General features: G+C 41.8%; 2 protein-coding genes across 2 annotated transcripts in view; one reads left to right on the top strand and one right to left on the bottom strand.

Annotated features, from left to right (window-relative positions):
- LOC131037531 (uncharacterized) overlaps window positions 1–16,907 on the top strand; it is a 47,374-nt gene that overhangs the window by 15,828 nt on the left and 14,639 nt on the right. The gene's annotated exons all lie outside the window — the stretch shown is intronic.
- LOC131876635 (uncharacterized) lies at window positions 10,795–12,522 on the bottom strand. The gene has a single exon (XM_059222078.1). The coding sequence runs from the start codon at window positions 12,520–12,522 to the stop codon at window positions 10,795–10,797; it is 1,728 nt and encodes a 575-aa protein (XP_059078061.1).

Below are 16,907 nucleotides of genomic sequence, written 5' to 3'. Positions count from 1 at the left end.
AAAAGCTAGGTGCATCATAGCCATATAGTGCCATAAATGGTGTCATCCTAATAGTCATGTGGTAAGTGGTGTTATAGCAGTACTCACACAAGTGTGCCATAAATGGTGTCATCCTAATAGTCATGTGGTAAGTGGTGTTATAGCAGTACTCACACAAGTGTAACCACTTAACCCACACCTTTTGCTGCCCTGCAATGTAATTCCAGAGGTATCCTTCCACCCATTTGCTCACTATCCACGGCTGTCCATTAGTTTGTGGGTGGTAATTAGTACTCGGTGTCAGCTCTGTGCCACTCAATCTAAACAACGCTTGCCAAAAGTGACTCATGAATTTGCATTCCCGATCTGATTATAGTCCAAGGCAACCCATGAAGTCTGAATACCTCCCTAAAAAACAGGTTTGCTACCTGTATTGCTGTATATGTAGTGGTGATCGCAAAGAAATGGGCAAATTTGGTCAACTTGTCAACCACTACAAAAATGTTGTCCTTGCCTTGGGCTTTGGGTAGGCTTGTGATGAAATCCATGGATATACACTCCCATTTCCTATCAGGAATGGGTAAGGGCTGCAATAGTCCTGCTGGAAATGAATGCTCCTGCTTGTTCTGCTAACAAACAGGATACTCTATAACATATTGGAGGACTTCACCCTTGAGTCCCTTACATTTAAAACGCTCCTGAATCTTCCTGTATGTTTTAAAGTAACCAGGGTGTCCTGCCATGGGAGCATCATGAAAGGCTTTCAAGATCTTCTTCCTCAACTCTGAATAGGGTACCAACCATATTCTCCCTTTGTGAATGATAGCTCATTTACAACGGAGTATCTGTCATCCTGCATTGATCCATCAATAATGCTGGTCGCCCATGTATCCTTCACATACTTTGCACAAATCAGTCCATACCAATCCTCCATGACCTCTCCGAGAGCACATAAATATGGCCTCCTAGATAGGGCATCAACAACCATGTCCTTTTTGCCCTTGACATATTGAATATCGAAGTCATAGGCCTGCAATTTGCTCACCCACTTTTGCTGCCTATCATTGAGGTCCCTTTGATTTAGGAAATGCTTCAGGCTGTTGTGATTTGTCCTAACCACAAATTTGCTTCCCACAAGATACTGCCTGAATTTAGCCAATGCATGCATGATGGCTAACATCTCCTTATCATAAATGCTGTAACTCTTCTCTAGACCTCTCAACTTTCTACTCTCGAAGGCAATCGGGTACTTATCCTGCATCAACACTGCTCCAATTCCCTCACCTGAAGCATCACATTGAAGCTCAAACGGTCTAGTGAAATCGGGGATGGCTAGCACTGGACATGAACTCATCAATCGTTTGAACTTGTCAAAACATTGTTGTGCCTCCTCTGACCAATGGAATTCCCCCTTCTTCGTCAAGTCTGTAAGTGGAGCAGCCTGCTGTGAGAAGCCCTTGACGAAGCGTCTGTAAAAGCCACAAAGCCCAAAGAACCCAAAGCCCAAAGAACCCCTTAAGTTGAGTAAGGTTCTTGGGTGGAGGCCAATCCATGATAGCTCGGATCTTCTCTGGATCAACTCTAACACCCTCTACGTTGATAATATGCCCTAAGTAGAGCAGCTCTGTCATACCAAATTCGCACTTGGACTCCTTGGCATACAAGGACTCCCTCTCCAATATATCCAACACCTTGTCCAAGTGTTCCAAGTGGTCATCCCAAGACCGACTATAAACCAGGATGTCATTAAAGAAAATCAATACAAATTTCCACAGCTGATTCTGAAACACCATGTTCATACAAGACTGAAATGTAGCGGGTGCATTGGTTAAGCCAAATGGCATAACCAAGAACTCAAAGTGCCCACAGTGACACCTGAATGTTGTCTTCTCCACGTCCTGCTCCCTCATCCAAATCTGATGGTAACCAGATCTTAAGTCGATCTTGGAGAAGTAACATGCCCTGTGTAACTCATCAATCAACTCATCTATGCGGGGAATCAGATATCTATTTTTTATTGTCTTTTTGTTGAGGGCCCTGTAGTCAATGCACATACGGAGTGTCCCATCCTTCTTCTTTGTTGATTTTATGGTAGTGTTCATTAACCACAGGCAACATCAGATATATTGCCTTCCCAACCATAGACGATAAGCTCTTATCGTCACCCCCGAGCACGCTACATGTCCTTCATGTTATTGAATCCATGTCTATTGATGCAATCATGACCTTGCATATATATGAATCAATACCTCTTAATAGACCTCAAGTCGGCCATATACTTTTGGCGCCAAGGACAGGGTTAGACCTATATATTACAAGTTACATATGAGTCTCCCTTAGTTACAAGTTACATTTAACTTAATCACAAGTTACATACAAGTGGTTCGCCCAAATAGGGCTTGCCCCAAATTAGACTCATACAACTGAGATAACCAAATGCCAAGGCCGACATGCCACTTGGCATTTTGTGCACTAGGTCGGCCCTAGAAGGGATCCGACCTAGCTACACAACAACACTCCCTCTTAGCTAGGGGGGATTCCTTCTGAATAACTAAGTCACAGTGACTACCACCATTGCTACTCCCATGAATAATACATTCACCATAGCTACTCCTAGAGGGTGAACAAGTACATCATGGAATTTCTTCCATGATACCCACCATACCTACTCATAGAGGGTGGAAGAGGTCTTTCACCTCAACCTTCTCCCAAAGAAGGGTGCATTACCACCATGCCTACTCGCAGAGGGTGGAAGAGGGCTTTCACCTCAACCTTCTCCTAGAGAAAGGTGCATTACCACCATGCCTACTCGCATAGGGTGGAACGAGGGCTCTAACCTCAGACTTCTCCCAGAGAAGAATGCATCTCCACCATGTTAATGCATGGTAGCTTATGCAAGATAAGATATTTCTACCCTTCCTTGTTCTGTTATTTACATGCTTCATGTCTAAACTTATATTGCATATGATTATCGGATTTTACAAACATTGCTTAGCATATTAAATGCTATAAGTTATCGGGTTATTAGCCGATACATACTTGCTATCGGGTGCATAACTATTGGCACCGATCCACATCTGTTATCGGGCTTAATCATCGGGCATATTTGTTATCGGGCTTAATACATACACCGCTTCATTTGGAATTAACAGTGGTTAACAACTGCACCGGTTGGATTACATACATCGTGCATTTTGAATCATCGGTGTTTACATGAACCGATTCATTATCTTGATCAATCATTATATTATATTACAATATGCTATCAAGGTTTTGAACTGATAAACAGCCTTGTGTTAATGGTATAATTACAAAGGCACCGATCAATGGGTGCATTGATCGGTCATGCCTAAAAGGCATGACCGGTCAATACACCAATTGACCGGTTGCCTAAATGATATATATACCAATTGAATTCATTTGGAGATGATATAGAAAACATAAAATGATCTCTCTCTTTCAGACCTGCAGATAAAATCAGAATTATTAGACATCAACATAATTCCTCATATACATTTATAGCATACATAGTTCATAACTTGTTCTTTAATTGAAATTGAAATAACTTTACATGGTATCAGAGCCAAGGTAATCGAACCTAAGGCTATTCAATTCTGATAAAATTCAAGGACTAAGTTACAAACTACATTACATTTCCATAATGGCCAACGCTATCAGATTCGAAGATAGACTCGGAGGTAGCGAAGATTTTTCAGCTTGGAAGTTTAGAATCAAAATGATTTTAAGAGAAAACAAAGTTGATTCATATGTCCAAATTGAAAGTGCACAACCAGAAGATGAAACCGAGAAATCCACATGGATCGAGGGAAATGATAAGGCTATTAAAATAATAGTGGATGGGGTAAGAAATAATATAATGCCCATCATTAGAAAGCAGGAGACGGCTTATAAAATGTTCAAGGCACTTGAAAAGACATTTGAGATATCAAATGCAAGTCGTACTCTAGCACTAAAACGAGAAATAAATCATATCACCATGAACAAAGGGGAGACAATCAACGCCTACTTCATGCGGATATCAGTTCTAAAAGATGAACTTGCAACTTTGGACTACGAGATCCGAGGCAAAGAACTAACACTCATTGCTTTAGATGGGTTGCCTAGTGGATGGAGCACATTCGTCCAAGGCATCAGTGTAAGGTCCAAATATCCTAAGTTTGAAAAACTAAGAGATGACTGTCTACAAGAAGAATCCCGATTGAACAAAGTAGGAATAAAACAGAAGAATATAGATGAAGACTTGCAAGTCCTAAATACAAACATCAATAAAAGGTACAAAAAGAAGCAATTCAAGAAAAGAAAAGCCAAACAAGGCAAGAACACTTCTAAGAAAGACCTATCACATGTTCAATGTTATAGGTGTGACAAATTCGGACACTATGTTGCAAACTGTCCGGAGAAAGGGAAGCAAGCCACATTTGCAAAAGTGAAGAAATCTAGAAAAGAAAATGACTCCGAGAACTATGTCCTCTACTCAGCACTTACAAGCCATACTTCAAACAAATCTAACTCATGGGTGATCGACAGTGGTTCATCCAGACACATCACCGGCTTTAGAGAAATACTAGACTCCATGATAGAGAAAGATGATGAGGAAGTAACCATCGGAGACGATTCTTCACATCCAGTCAGAGGAATTGGAACCTGCACCATCAAACTGAAGTCAGGCATGTCACTACGACTTGAAGAAGTACTATATGTTCCAGGCATCAAAAGAAATCTAATCTCCATATCAGCACTAGAAGATCAAGGATACAGAGTGACCTTCATGGAAAACAAGGTGTTGGCTTGGCCAAAGAGATCCTCCATCAAAGACGCTAAGGTCATTGGTCGAAGACAAGGCTATTTGTATGAGCTATGTACAGAGCCCAATCTAGCATTGATCCATGAAGCAACTAATGCAAATGAAGTATGGCACAGGAGATTAGGTCATCTGAATTATAGAGCTTTGTCAACCATGGGAAACCTTGTCACAGGTCTACCTAAGTTGAAGCAATATCATTCAGAGGCTTGCAAAGGGTGTGCCTTAGGTAAAAATACCAAAAATGCATTTCAGAATAGTACTAGGAAAACTAGCAAAGTTTTGGAGTTAATTCATTCTGATGTATGTGGACCTATGTCCGTACCCTCGCTAGGGGGATTTTTGTACTATGTAATTTTTGTTGATGACTACTCTAGGAAGACGTGGATCTACTTTCTGAAATGTAAAGAATCAGAAGAGATCCTAAGTAGGTTCAAAGAGTTTAAAACATTAACAGAAAATCTCTCTGAAAACAAAATTAAAACCTTAAGAACTGACAATGGGGGGGAATACACATCAGAACTATTTAAAGACTTTTGTAAAAATTCTGGGATTAAGAGGGAGTTATCAATACCTTATAATCCACAACAAAATGGAGTAGCTGAAAGGAAAAATAGGACCATAGTAGAAGCTGCCAAAGCCATGATACTAGATCAAAATCTAAACTTGAACCTTTGGGCAGAAGCAACAAACACTGCCGTGTACATACAAAATAGATGTCCTCATTCACACCTTGAAGATAAAACTCCTGAGGAAGTCTTTACCAAAACAAAACCAGATATCAGCCATCTTAGGATATTTGGGTGTCCGGTCTATATTCATGTACCTAAAGAGAAAAGACTAAAACTAGAACCCTCTGGAAAAAGGGGAATACTTGTAGGATACAGTGAAACTTCTAAAGCCTACAGAATCTATGTACAAGGACAGAGAAATATTGAACTCAGTAGGGATGTAATCTTCGAAGAAGATTTAGCCTTCAAAAGGGCTCAAAATACAATAGAACCTGAAATTCATAATCCTACTTCTAACCTAGAAGAAGAACCTACTCCTGAGCTTCAGAGGGAGTATCTTGAGGAAACTATAAGTGAAACACAAAACCCACCTATAGATAATCACAAGAAAAGACCACTATGGGCCACCAAAACTATAGCAGAAGCTCAGAAGTTCGCTGCTCCTTCAGGAACCTTTAGGGAAAGCAAGAGGCCTAATAAATTCATCAACTATGTTGCACTTATGAATGATCTCTCTAAAGCTGAACCTAACAATGTTTCAGATGCACTCAAACATAAAGTATGGATAGATGCCATGACTGAAGAATATCAGTCCATTATGAAGAATGATGTTTGGGAGATCGTTCCTAGGCCAACCAAGAAGTCTATAGTGTCTTCTAAATGGTTGTTTAAAATCAAGCATGCTGCAGATGGCAGTATTGAAAAACACAAGGCCAGATTTGTAGCTAGAGGGTTCTCACAGAAGGAAGGAATAGATTACGAAGAAACTTTTGCACCTGTTGCTAGGTACACATCAGTAAGAGCTGTCCTAGCCATTGCAGCAGCAAAGGGGTGGAAGGTACATCAGATGGATGTTAAGACAGCATTCCTAAATGGCGAGATCATGGAAGAAGTCTACTTAGAGCAACCTGAAGGGTTTGAAATTCATGATGCAAAGTCTCATGTGTGTAGACTCAAGAAAGCTCTTTATGGGCTCAAACAGGCTCCCAGAGTTTGGTATGAAAGAATTGACACCTACCTCTCAAAGCTGGGTTTCTCTAAGAATGATGCAGATCCTAATCTCTACCTCAAAAGAAATAAAGGTGATATGTTAATATTAATTTTATATGTTGATGACTTATTAATTACAGGAGATAATCACCTAATAGATCAATGCAAGAAAGATCTATCCACAGAATTTGATATGAAAGACTTGGGGCTTCTTCATTACTTCCTAGGATTGGAAGTATGGCAGAATTCTGATAATATTGTACTGAACCAAGGGAAGTACACCTTGGACATATTGACAAGATTTAGAATGCTAAACTGCAGACCCATGACCTCTCCTATGGAAACCAACTTCCATAAACTTAAAGAAGCAGCAGCAGAATCAAGACCTACTGACCCCACTCAATACAGGCAGATGATTGGGTCCCTGATGTATCTAGTAAATACAAGGCCAGATATCTGCTATGCTGTTAATGCCTTAAGTCAGTTCATGTGTGAACCTAAGGAGATACACCTGGTTGCAGTAAAGCATATAATGAGATATCTACAAGGTACCCTAAAGCTTGGTCTTAAATATGAAAAGGTTGACATAGATCTACATGGATTTATAGATTCAGATTGGGCTGGCAGTGTGACTGACAGAAAGAGCACTTCAGGGTGTTGCTTCAGTTTAGGGTCAGCCATGATATCCTGGATCAGCAGAAAACAATCTTCAGTAGCTCAGAGTTCCACAGAGGCTGAATATATTGCAGCTTCAATGGCTGCCTGAGAAGCAGTATGGCTAAGGAAATTGCTCGTGGGATTATTTGGAGAACCTATGAAACCTACAATTATTCAGTGTGATAATCAAAGCTGTATAAAACTTTCTGTAAATCCAGTATTTCATGATAGGTCCAAACATATTGAGATTCCATATCACTATGTATGAGATATGGTTGACAGGAATGTGATAAAGTTAGAATATGTGTGTACAGGAGATCAGACTGCAGATATTCTGACCAAACCACTTTCCAGAGTGAAGGTTGATCACTTCAGAAAGGGTTTAGGTATGATAGAAAGGTAATCTGCTTTGTAATCTATACTTACATATATTTAAGATGTTTAATGTGTAAACTTCTTTGTCATGTCTGGACTATCTCTTGGCTTCTTGCCACCTGTGTTCATATCTAAGAGGTGACGATCTCTCAGATACTGAACACTTGTATGTAGACATCATGAGGTGACGATCTTATGATAGTCAAACCAGTAATCATGTTGGATCACTGGTAAGTCATTGATGTGCCATGACCATGTTGTGATACAACATTTGCACAAATGTTATTGCATTATCACAATTTGGATATAATGAGAAATTAAGCACTTCTCATATGGTTATCCTTGTATTGCGTGTTAGGCAATACTGATATCACGTGTAGGTGATATCTCAACCATTGATCATGATTGGATCTCTGGTAAGTCATGGATTTGCCATGACTATGTTGTGATAAACATTTACAAATGTTATTGCACTTATCACAACTTGGATATGATGAGAAACTAACCTTTCTCATAGACTTATCCTTAAGTATTGCGTGTTAGGCAATACTAATATCACGTGTTAGATGATATCTCGATGAATCTTACAAATCACATGTTTTGGTGATTTCTCACATGATCAGGTGATGATTCTCTTACTTTTATCACATGTTAAAATAATACTTTATGTCACATACTCAAGTGATGTTCTTCTATTTTGTATCATATGTCTTGATGGTACTTCTCATGTATAAATGATTTTTGTTGATTGACATTATCTTAGTTATGAAAAGGAAATGTGATGCAGGTTGCCTTATCTATCTTCCAAAGCTAAGAGGGAGTGTTAATGCATGGTAGCTTATGCAAGATAAGATATTTCTAACCTTCCTTGTTCTGTTATTTACATGCTTCATGTCTAAACTTATATTGCATATGATTATCGGATTTTACAAACATTGCTTAGCATATTAAATGCTATAAGTTATCGGGTTATTAGCCGATACATACTTGCTATCGGGTGCATAACTATTGGCACCGATCCACATCTGTTATCGAGCTTAATCATCGGGCATATTTGTTATCGGGCTTAATACATACACCGCTTCATTTGGAATTAACAGTGGTTAACAACTGCACCGGTTGGATTACATACATCGTGCATTTTGAATCATCGGTGTTTACATGAACCGATTCATTATCTTGATCAATCATTATATTATATTACAATATGCTATCAAGGTTTTGAACCGATAAACAGCCTTGTGTTAATGGTATAATTACAAAGGCACCGATCAATGGGTGCATTGATTGGTCATGCCTAAAAGGCATGACCGGTCAATACACCAATTGACCGGTTGCCTAAATGATATATATACCAATTGAATTCATTTGGAGATGATATAGAAAACATAAAATGATCTCTCTCTTTCAGACCTGCAGATAAAATCAGAATTATTAGACATCAACATAATTCCTTATATACATTTATAGCATACATAGTTCATAACTTGTTCTTTAATTGAAATTGAAATAACTTTACACACCATGCCTACTCGCAGAGGGTGGAACGAGGGCTTTCACCTCAAACTTCTCCCAGAGAAGAATGCATTAACAAGGGATTGCACCTCGAACTTCTCCCTCACAGAGAAGAACTCATTAACAAGCGATTGCACCTCAAACTTCTCCCTCACAGAGAATAACTCATTAACACAATCTTCATGATGACGTGGCTCCCTTTGAAGCTGAAATGCCAAGCTCCCTCTGAAGCTGAAGCGTCAAGCTCCCTTTGGAGCTGAAATCAATCTTCTGACCTCATCGTCCAAGGTTACTTATGACGATATGTCAGACTCCCTCTGAATGCTAATTCTTCCTCTTTGAAGAAATGCAATCTTCCTTCCTTCCTTGAATGTAATCTTTGATTCATCAGGTTGAACACGCATTTGGTAACATCCCGTCCTTTATCCAAACACTTCTTGGGATTGGGATCAGCTTTCTTGCAATCTAAAGATGCTTTATTTTGTGCCCTGCAGCTCAAGGCAATGTGCTTTGATGCCGCCATTATACAAAGCAAGGTCAATGTCAAACCTTGATCGAATCGAAGAGCTGCTCATAATTTCCTTTGCAGCTCCAAAATTCTACTCCGCGCCTCCAATTTCTCTTCGCAAACTCTAATTTATGCTTTGTGTGTCCAATTTCTATTAGCAGCTAAATTTTATGAATCTCCGCGTTATATCATAACAATGTCTACGAAGGTGAGCACGAATTTGACGCCAAATTCCATGAAGAACAACATCAAATTGAAGAAGTGGAGGTGCCGATGTATGCTTGCGCTTGAGAAGGGAAAGCGAACATCAAGGTCCCACGTGAGCATCACATCGCCATGTTTGACCAAAAAAGTAGGCCGGCGGACTTCTTTTATGTCGTTGTCGTTCGAACCTTCGTGGTCATGGACATGGTGCGGAGGTGAAAATATCTTGATGGCCAATGTATTGGACGAACAACCATGGAATTTCTTTCCAATGTGTGCTTGGACGGAATCTAGCCACGGTAATGGACAACACGAATGTCTTTGATGTGGTGGCCATTGCTAAACTAAACTATCGAAAGCGTTACAAATTGTTCCACCTTCCAAAATAAAACTGATGCTCCACCGTCAGCATTTATCCTTTAAATTTTCTCACAGATTAGATTTTTGTTGAGCTTGCGCTCTCATTCGCAGTCTGCCAACCTCCTTCCCTTGTGATCAAGGGATGAACTTTTCTAAAAATTCCTCAAAAGCACAGGATCTACCTTCAAGCGATTAGGCTCTATAGAAGGAACCCGCTCTGATACCATGTTGATTTTATGGTAGTGCTCGTTAACCACAGGCAAACATCAGATCTGTTGCCTTCCCAACCATAGACGATAAGCTCTTATCGTCACCCCCAAGCACACTACATGTCCTTCATGTTATTGAATTCATGTCTATTGATGCCATCATGACCTTGCATATATATGAATCAATACCTCTTAATAGACCTCAAGTCGGCCATATACTTTTGGCGCCAAGGATAGGGTCAGACCTATATATTACAAGTTACATATGAGTCTCCCTTAGTTGCAAGTTACATTTAACTTAATCACAAGTTACACACAAGTGGTTTGCCCAAAATAGGGCCTGCCCCAAATTAGACTCGTACAACTGAGATAACCAAATGCCAAGGCCGACAGGGCACTTCGCATTTTGTGCACTAGGTCGGTCCTAGAAGGGATCCGACCTAGCTACACAACAACATTCTTCACCAAGACAACTGCTGATGCGAAGGGGCTCTTGCTGGGTCTAATATGCCCCATATCAAGCAACTCCTTGATGGTCTTCTCAATCTCATCCTTGAGTCGCTTGTGGTGTCTATATGGGGTGATGATAATGGGTTTAGACCCCTCCAACTCTATAATGTGCTCAATCCCTCTATCAGGTGGTCTACCTGGTGGAATATCACTAAACACCTTACTGTGTTTAGTCAACATCTGCTGAATCTGTGGGGGGTACTCACGCTTCTGCTGCTCAACTGTAGTAGGCATCAACACACACTCTGCTGCCCACTCAACCTGCTCATGACAAATCAGTCTCTCCATCCTCAAGGAAACTATACGTACACTCCCACCCGTCATACCCCGCAAAACATGCTTCCTCCCATCTATTTCAAACCTCATCTCCATAGTGCGGACATTGAGGTAGAACTCCTCAATCTGATGAAGCCATTTCATCCCCAGGATGACTTCCATCTCTTTTAATCCCACAACATAGTAATCAGCCTTGAACTCATAATCATTCAACCTCAAAGGGAGGTTGAGAACTCTCCTGGAGCACGTGAGAATGAAGCCATCAGCTACTCTCACTCTAAAACCCTCAAACTCCTTTGTCTGAATCCCACGTTTGGCAATGAGGCCCTCGTTGATGAAATTATGTGTGGCTCCTGTATCAAGTAAGGTAACCACCCTCTGCCCTGCTAAGACTCCCCTCATCCTGAAAGAAGCCTCTCTCTGAATGCTAGACAAGCGTGCCATAGGTTTGTCCTCTTCCAACCCCTTATCGGACCCTTCTGATGCATTTTCTCCACCGCTGTCCTCATTTTCAGTATGCTGGTCTGAATTTTCAGAACTGGCATCATCACCTGAGAAATACTCCAATTGGTTTGCTTTTCCCTTAGAAGCACACTTATGCTTGGGGTCCCATGGTTCGTTGCATTTGAAGCAAAGATTTCTTCTTCTAAGGTCATTTAAGGACTCCTCATTGTGTTTTTGGAAAGGTTTCTTTTGCTGATCTGAATTTTTGTGGAAGGGTTTTTTGTCATTATTACTTTGAAAAGGTTTGGAGGAAGACTTATGCTTCAAATCAGCATGCTCCATGCTTCTGGCCTTCTTCATATCATGCTGCAATGAAGGTGAATCAAAGGCTCTAACCCAACTGCGTAATGGGTCTGCAAGCCCCTCAATGAACAATACAATCAACCTCCTCTTAGTGATATCTGGAACCATAACGGATAACCTCTGAAACTCTGAAATGTAAGCCTCCAAGGAACCATACTGCTTGAGCTGTGCTAACTCTCTGAAAAACATCTCTGGATCCTTATGATCAAAATGTTTGATGAGTCTATTGGTTAACTCATCATATGAGGTGATGTATCGGTGTCCCAAGGTAATCGGCCCATGGTACCACCACTCGTGTGCTATCCCATCCAGATGCAATGTGGCGAATTTGATTGCCTCCTCCTCAGGCATGGGTCTCAAAGAGATGTAGTTGTCCAACTTTTGAACCCAAGCACGGGCTGAACATGTACCACTACCATCAAAATAAGGTAGAGTCAATTTGCCCACCATATGCTGAAAGTCTCTGTGTCCCTGGTTGGTCCTGTATTCTGCTCTTCCTGCTGAACCAATCCTACTGTTCTTCTGCCCCAAGAACTGATCCAAAGTCAATAATTCCCTGACCTCAGGGGGTAGAGTCATGTACTCTGTATAGTGTTGTCTAATCTCCTCCGATAATGAAACCTGTGCCTCCTGAACTCGTCCCTGTGGGACTGGTGTCTCCTCTCGTGGAGTGAAGACAGGCTGTAGGGGTCACTGTACTGAACTAGAGGCAGTACGTTCACCTTGTGCCTTGCTGGTCTCAGCTGAGTATGATGTGTGCTGAGGTCACTCCTCACGCGGTGACTGTTGTTTGGCCATTTGTCCCAATAGCTGAGACATCATGTCCATTATTGTATCAAATTTCTTTTCAATCCTGGTGTTTGGACTGGTTGATCTCTGTCTTTCCTTATCCTTCTCAGCCATCTGGTCTGACCTGCTGTTTCCCCTTCTGGTGTAAGTCTGATACTGCTGTTCAGTCATTCAACTGGCTGTTCACAGGATAGCAGGATACTGAAAGCTCTGATACCATTGTAACTGGCACTCTAGGATGCCATTTCTGAACCAAGATCTGGAAGTGATTCTCGTTGAAATCTGAATTTTTAATTTTCTCTCTGTTTTTTATTTTTTTGGTTTGAGGGTTTTCTGTTTTTTTTTTGGATTTTTTTGCAATGCTTGTGACTGATAACTATTTGCAACAGTGAATTAAAAAAAACTAGAAACCACAATGAACTTCTAGAGAAATAATTACCAACAAATGTAAACTTCAAACCCCTGACTTTAATTTCAATAAACCAGAATTACACAATCCAATGAATTAATGGTCCGTACCAGGCAAGGATGGAGCTACTGCAGGTACTGTACAGCCTGATATTGGTGTTTGTACGGCCCAGATTAGTGTGGTTTTCGCCCAGCAAGTCTGGAATCTTCAGAACTCTCCTTCCAACGCCCAGATCTGCATTGCAATGATGCTACTGAGTTTCTTTCTTTACAGGATCTGCTAATTTCACCACCAGATACTCAGAACAGGCTCTGTACGGCTGCTGGAATGATGTTTGCAGGTACGACTGGGCTGAGAACAATCAGCAAATGCTGCTGCAGGCTCAAAACTGATTTCTGATTCTCGAGATTGTCTCCTTTCCTGCACCTCAGTGAACTAATCTATCAGATCTATCCCTGGGATGATGAACTTGCTGTTGAAAATGATGAATTCCCTTCAGAATGTGAGGGTAGGGCTACGTCCAGACTTCCCAACTCCCAAGAATGGACGTTCTTGAGGGTTTCTGCTGCTGCAACACTCTTTTTCAGAGCTCATAGTCTCCCATATTAAAATAATCCTCAACCGTAATGAAACAATTTTCCCTCCTTTCCTTTTTATTCATTCTTTTTTTTTCCCTCTCAAATGGTGGATCCTTTTCCCTCCAAAAGCTTTTTGAAATAATAATAAAATGTACTTTATTTTAATGTTTGATTATGATAACATAATTTTCCCTTCCTAGAGTTCGATCCATAATGAAGGGTCTATTATTCATAAAAGAGGGCCAAAGTTATTAACAATAATTTATTACTTCATTGGCCTAGGGAGGTGGGACCCAAGACCACTTATTCCTTATTATAAAGTTTAAGTGATTAAACTAATCACTTCAACTATTTATTTAATTAAATCCCAAACTTAGGAAATAAGTATTATTTCCTATTTTATTCATTAAAATGCCCCGGGACTCCAAAATGTGATCTGATTGAAACCACTTGTTCTCTGATGATGCCATGTTGTTAGCCGCATTATTGTATACAGGAATAAGAATAGTTAATTAAGTCGTAATTGGGTTTGTTAGTTGGCAACCGAGGGGTGGCAGGTGCGGTGCGACGGTTGGCGCTCGCACCCACTCGGTATCTTTATATACTCCTGATTGTAACTTGTGAAGAACACGAATTATGAATAGAATAACATATTTGATACTTGTCTGATATCTATGGCATTGTTCTGTATTACGTACTTTATGCTTTAAGTATTCACCCGAGAGGGTAAATATTTGGCGCCGTTGCCTAGACGTACTCGAGAACGGAAGACACGGATGGTGCACACACACAATGGGCCTACCCGTTGGTGAAATAAACCCAGAGGCCGACGACGCGTGTACAGAACTTTACACAGGAGAAGACACGACAACGAGAGAATTTTCAATTCTACTCTAGGTAGCCATCCAGACCTACGTCCGACGAGAGGCGGCGGAAGCGGAAATCCCACCAAGTGTCGTGTGGACAGCTCTGGAGGTTAGCCCGGCAGTAAACCGGTTGATGAACCACCTCCCCCGGTTGCTTGCACAGGCATCGCTGGCACAACAGGCTCACCTGGAGGAGATTGCCTAGGAGGAGCGACGCCAACAGATCCTTCGACACTACGAAGAAAACAGCCGACGGGAAATGGAATAGGATGGCGCCAGGCCAGGAGGGAATTGAACCTTGAACTTTTTATTTTCAAATAAAAGTGTCATTGACATGAGTTGTATTTGAGCAGATGAATTAATAAAGACATGTTTTGATTTATGTATTGTGAGTTATGGAAATGTGCGACAATTAATGCCAAACCTATTGAATAAAGATAGAAATAAAAAACCAGAAACGGACGAGTGGGAGGCCGCGCAGAGGGCCTTGATTCTAGAGCAGCAAGTAGAACGTAGACGGAGGCTGAGGCAACTTGCCGAAGGACGACCTGCCGAAGGGTGGCCCGAGGGGAACCAAGGAGGTGTCACGGAGGGTGTAGAGGCCGACGGAAATTTCTATGCATCGCCAGATCATTGTAGGACGCGGAGCCACGAAGAGTTTCTGGAAGAAACAAGGTTACGGCGAAATCTAGTCGAGGAGACTCGGGATCAGTTTAGAAACTTATCCCTTACGCCACGGAGTGAAGATCACCAACGGGAACCAGGAGTGGGTGCGTGTGAGAGCGAAGGGGAGGGCAACCATACGGGTGTAGGTGCCACACACGATAGGCAAAACACTGTACCTCCAGTCGCCCACGCAGGACACACCACCGACGCCACTGGAGGAAGCAGCGCAGGATCATAGACACAGACACAACCGCCCCCAGGAAGACGACCCGGGATGGCGAGTAAACAAAAATTGCTAAAGTTCACAGGGGACGGCAAGGAAGACCCCTTACGACACTGCCGTACATGTGAAACCATTTGGTCTGCCAACGGAGTAATAGACCAGGATGACTGGGTACAACAGTTCCCAGCCACGTTACGTGGAGTTGCCATAGATTGGTACTTCGATGTAGATAAGCAAAAAGTGGCCACGTTGGCCAACCTACAGAAGGAATTCACAGAGGAGTTTCGGTTGCTCCGTGATGACAACGAAATTGTAACGGAGATATACAGTACCAAACAAGGTACCAAGGAGACAGTACGGGCATACAACAGGAGACTGAAGGAATTGTTGGGTAAAATGGAAAGCCAATCGGTTGAGGGCTTGAAAAAACGATGGTTCGTTGAAGGATTGAAATCCTCCCTACGGAAAAAAATGAAAATTGTACCCCCGACGTCATATGACGATGCCTATAATAGGGCGATGGACCTAGAGAGCGAATACAAACATCAAGGAAGAAGAAAAGTAATAAATATTCATCTGACGATGATGAAGATTCTGACGGGGAAAGCAGCAGTGGTGGCGAATCGAGTAAAAAGGTGCACACCCTCCAAAAGGACATGGAACGAATGTTGAAAGAATTCAAAGCCATGAAAGGGAGTACAAGTAAGACAGAAGAAAATGACGTGTGGTGTACCGACTGTAGGAGTGACGGACACACCAAGGGGTCCTGCCCCAAGAAGGCTTTCTGCAACATTTGTCAGATTGCGGGACATTTGACAAAGGAATGTCCCTACAATATGAAAACCAGGAACCAACAAGTTCTCTTCACGCAAGAGCAGTCGGCCGTCGGAACTTCGCAAACCGCCAACAATAATGCATCACCTGGCTGATACCGGAACAACTGGCAAGGGGGGAGGACCAATAATAATAATAGGAGCCGAATCCAATATGATGCAAAGGGACGGCCAATGATCCAGTGCCGAGCCTGCAATCAATGGGGCCACTTAGCCAGGGAATGCACCTCAGAAGAAACTCCACAAAAACTATGCAAATGGTGTGGGCCTGGAGACCATGATGATGGAACTTGCCCAAAGTCGGGAGTGAACCTGCTCAACATCGACAGGACGGAGGAACGGGTATTGGCAATCACACGGTCATAGGCAAAGAAGGCCACATACTCGGACCCTCGCACGGAGAAGCAGTAGGCGCTGGAGGCCAAGGCTGAAGTGGCGAAGGAAATGTTGGCACAAAGGAGCACCCAGGAAGCGGTAAGTACTTCCTGATTTGAGGCGGAGGAAAATATCCTGAAGCAAATGCTACAGATTGAAGTGCCGGTGAAAATGAAGGACCTCCTGGAAACGATGCCGCAATTACGTACGACACTCCTACGTACG

The sequence above is a fragment of the Cryptomeria japonica genome, chromosome 6 (assembly GCF_030272615.1).
Source record: "Cryptomeria japonica chromosome 6, Sugi_1.0, whole genome shotgun sequence".
Taxonomy (NCBI): domain Eukaryota; kingdom Viridiplantae; phylum Streptophyta; class Pinopsida; order Cupressales; family Cupressaceae; genus Cryptomeria; species Cryptomeria japonica.
Note: the sequence above shows the minus strand (reverse complement) of the source record. Positions and strands in the feature narration are given on the sequence as shown.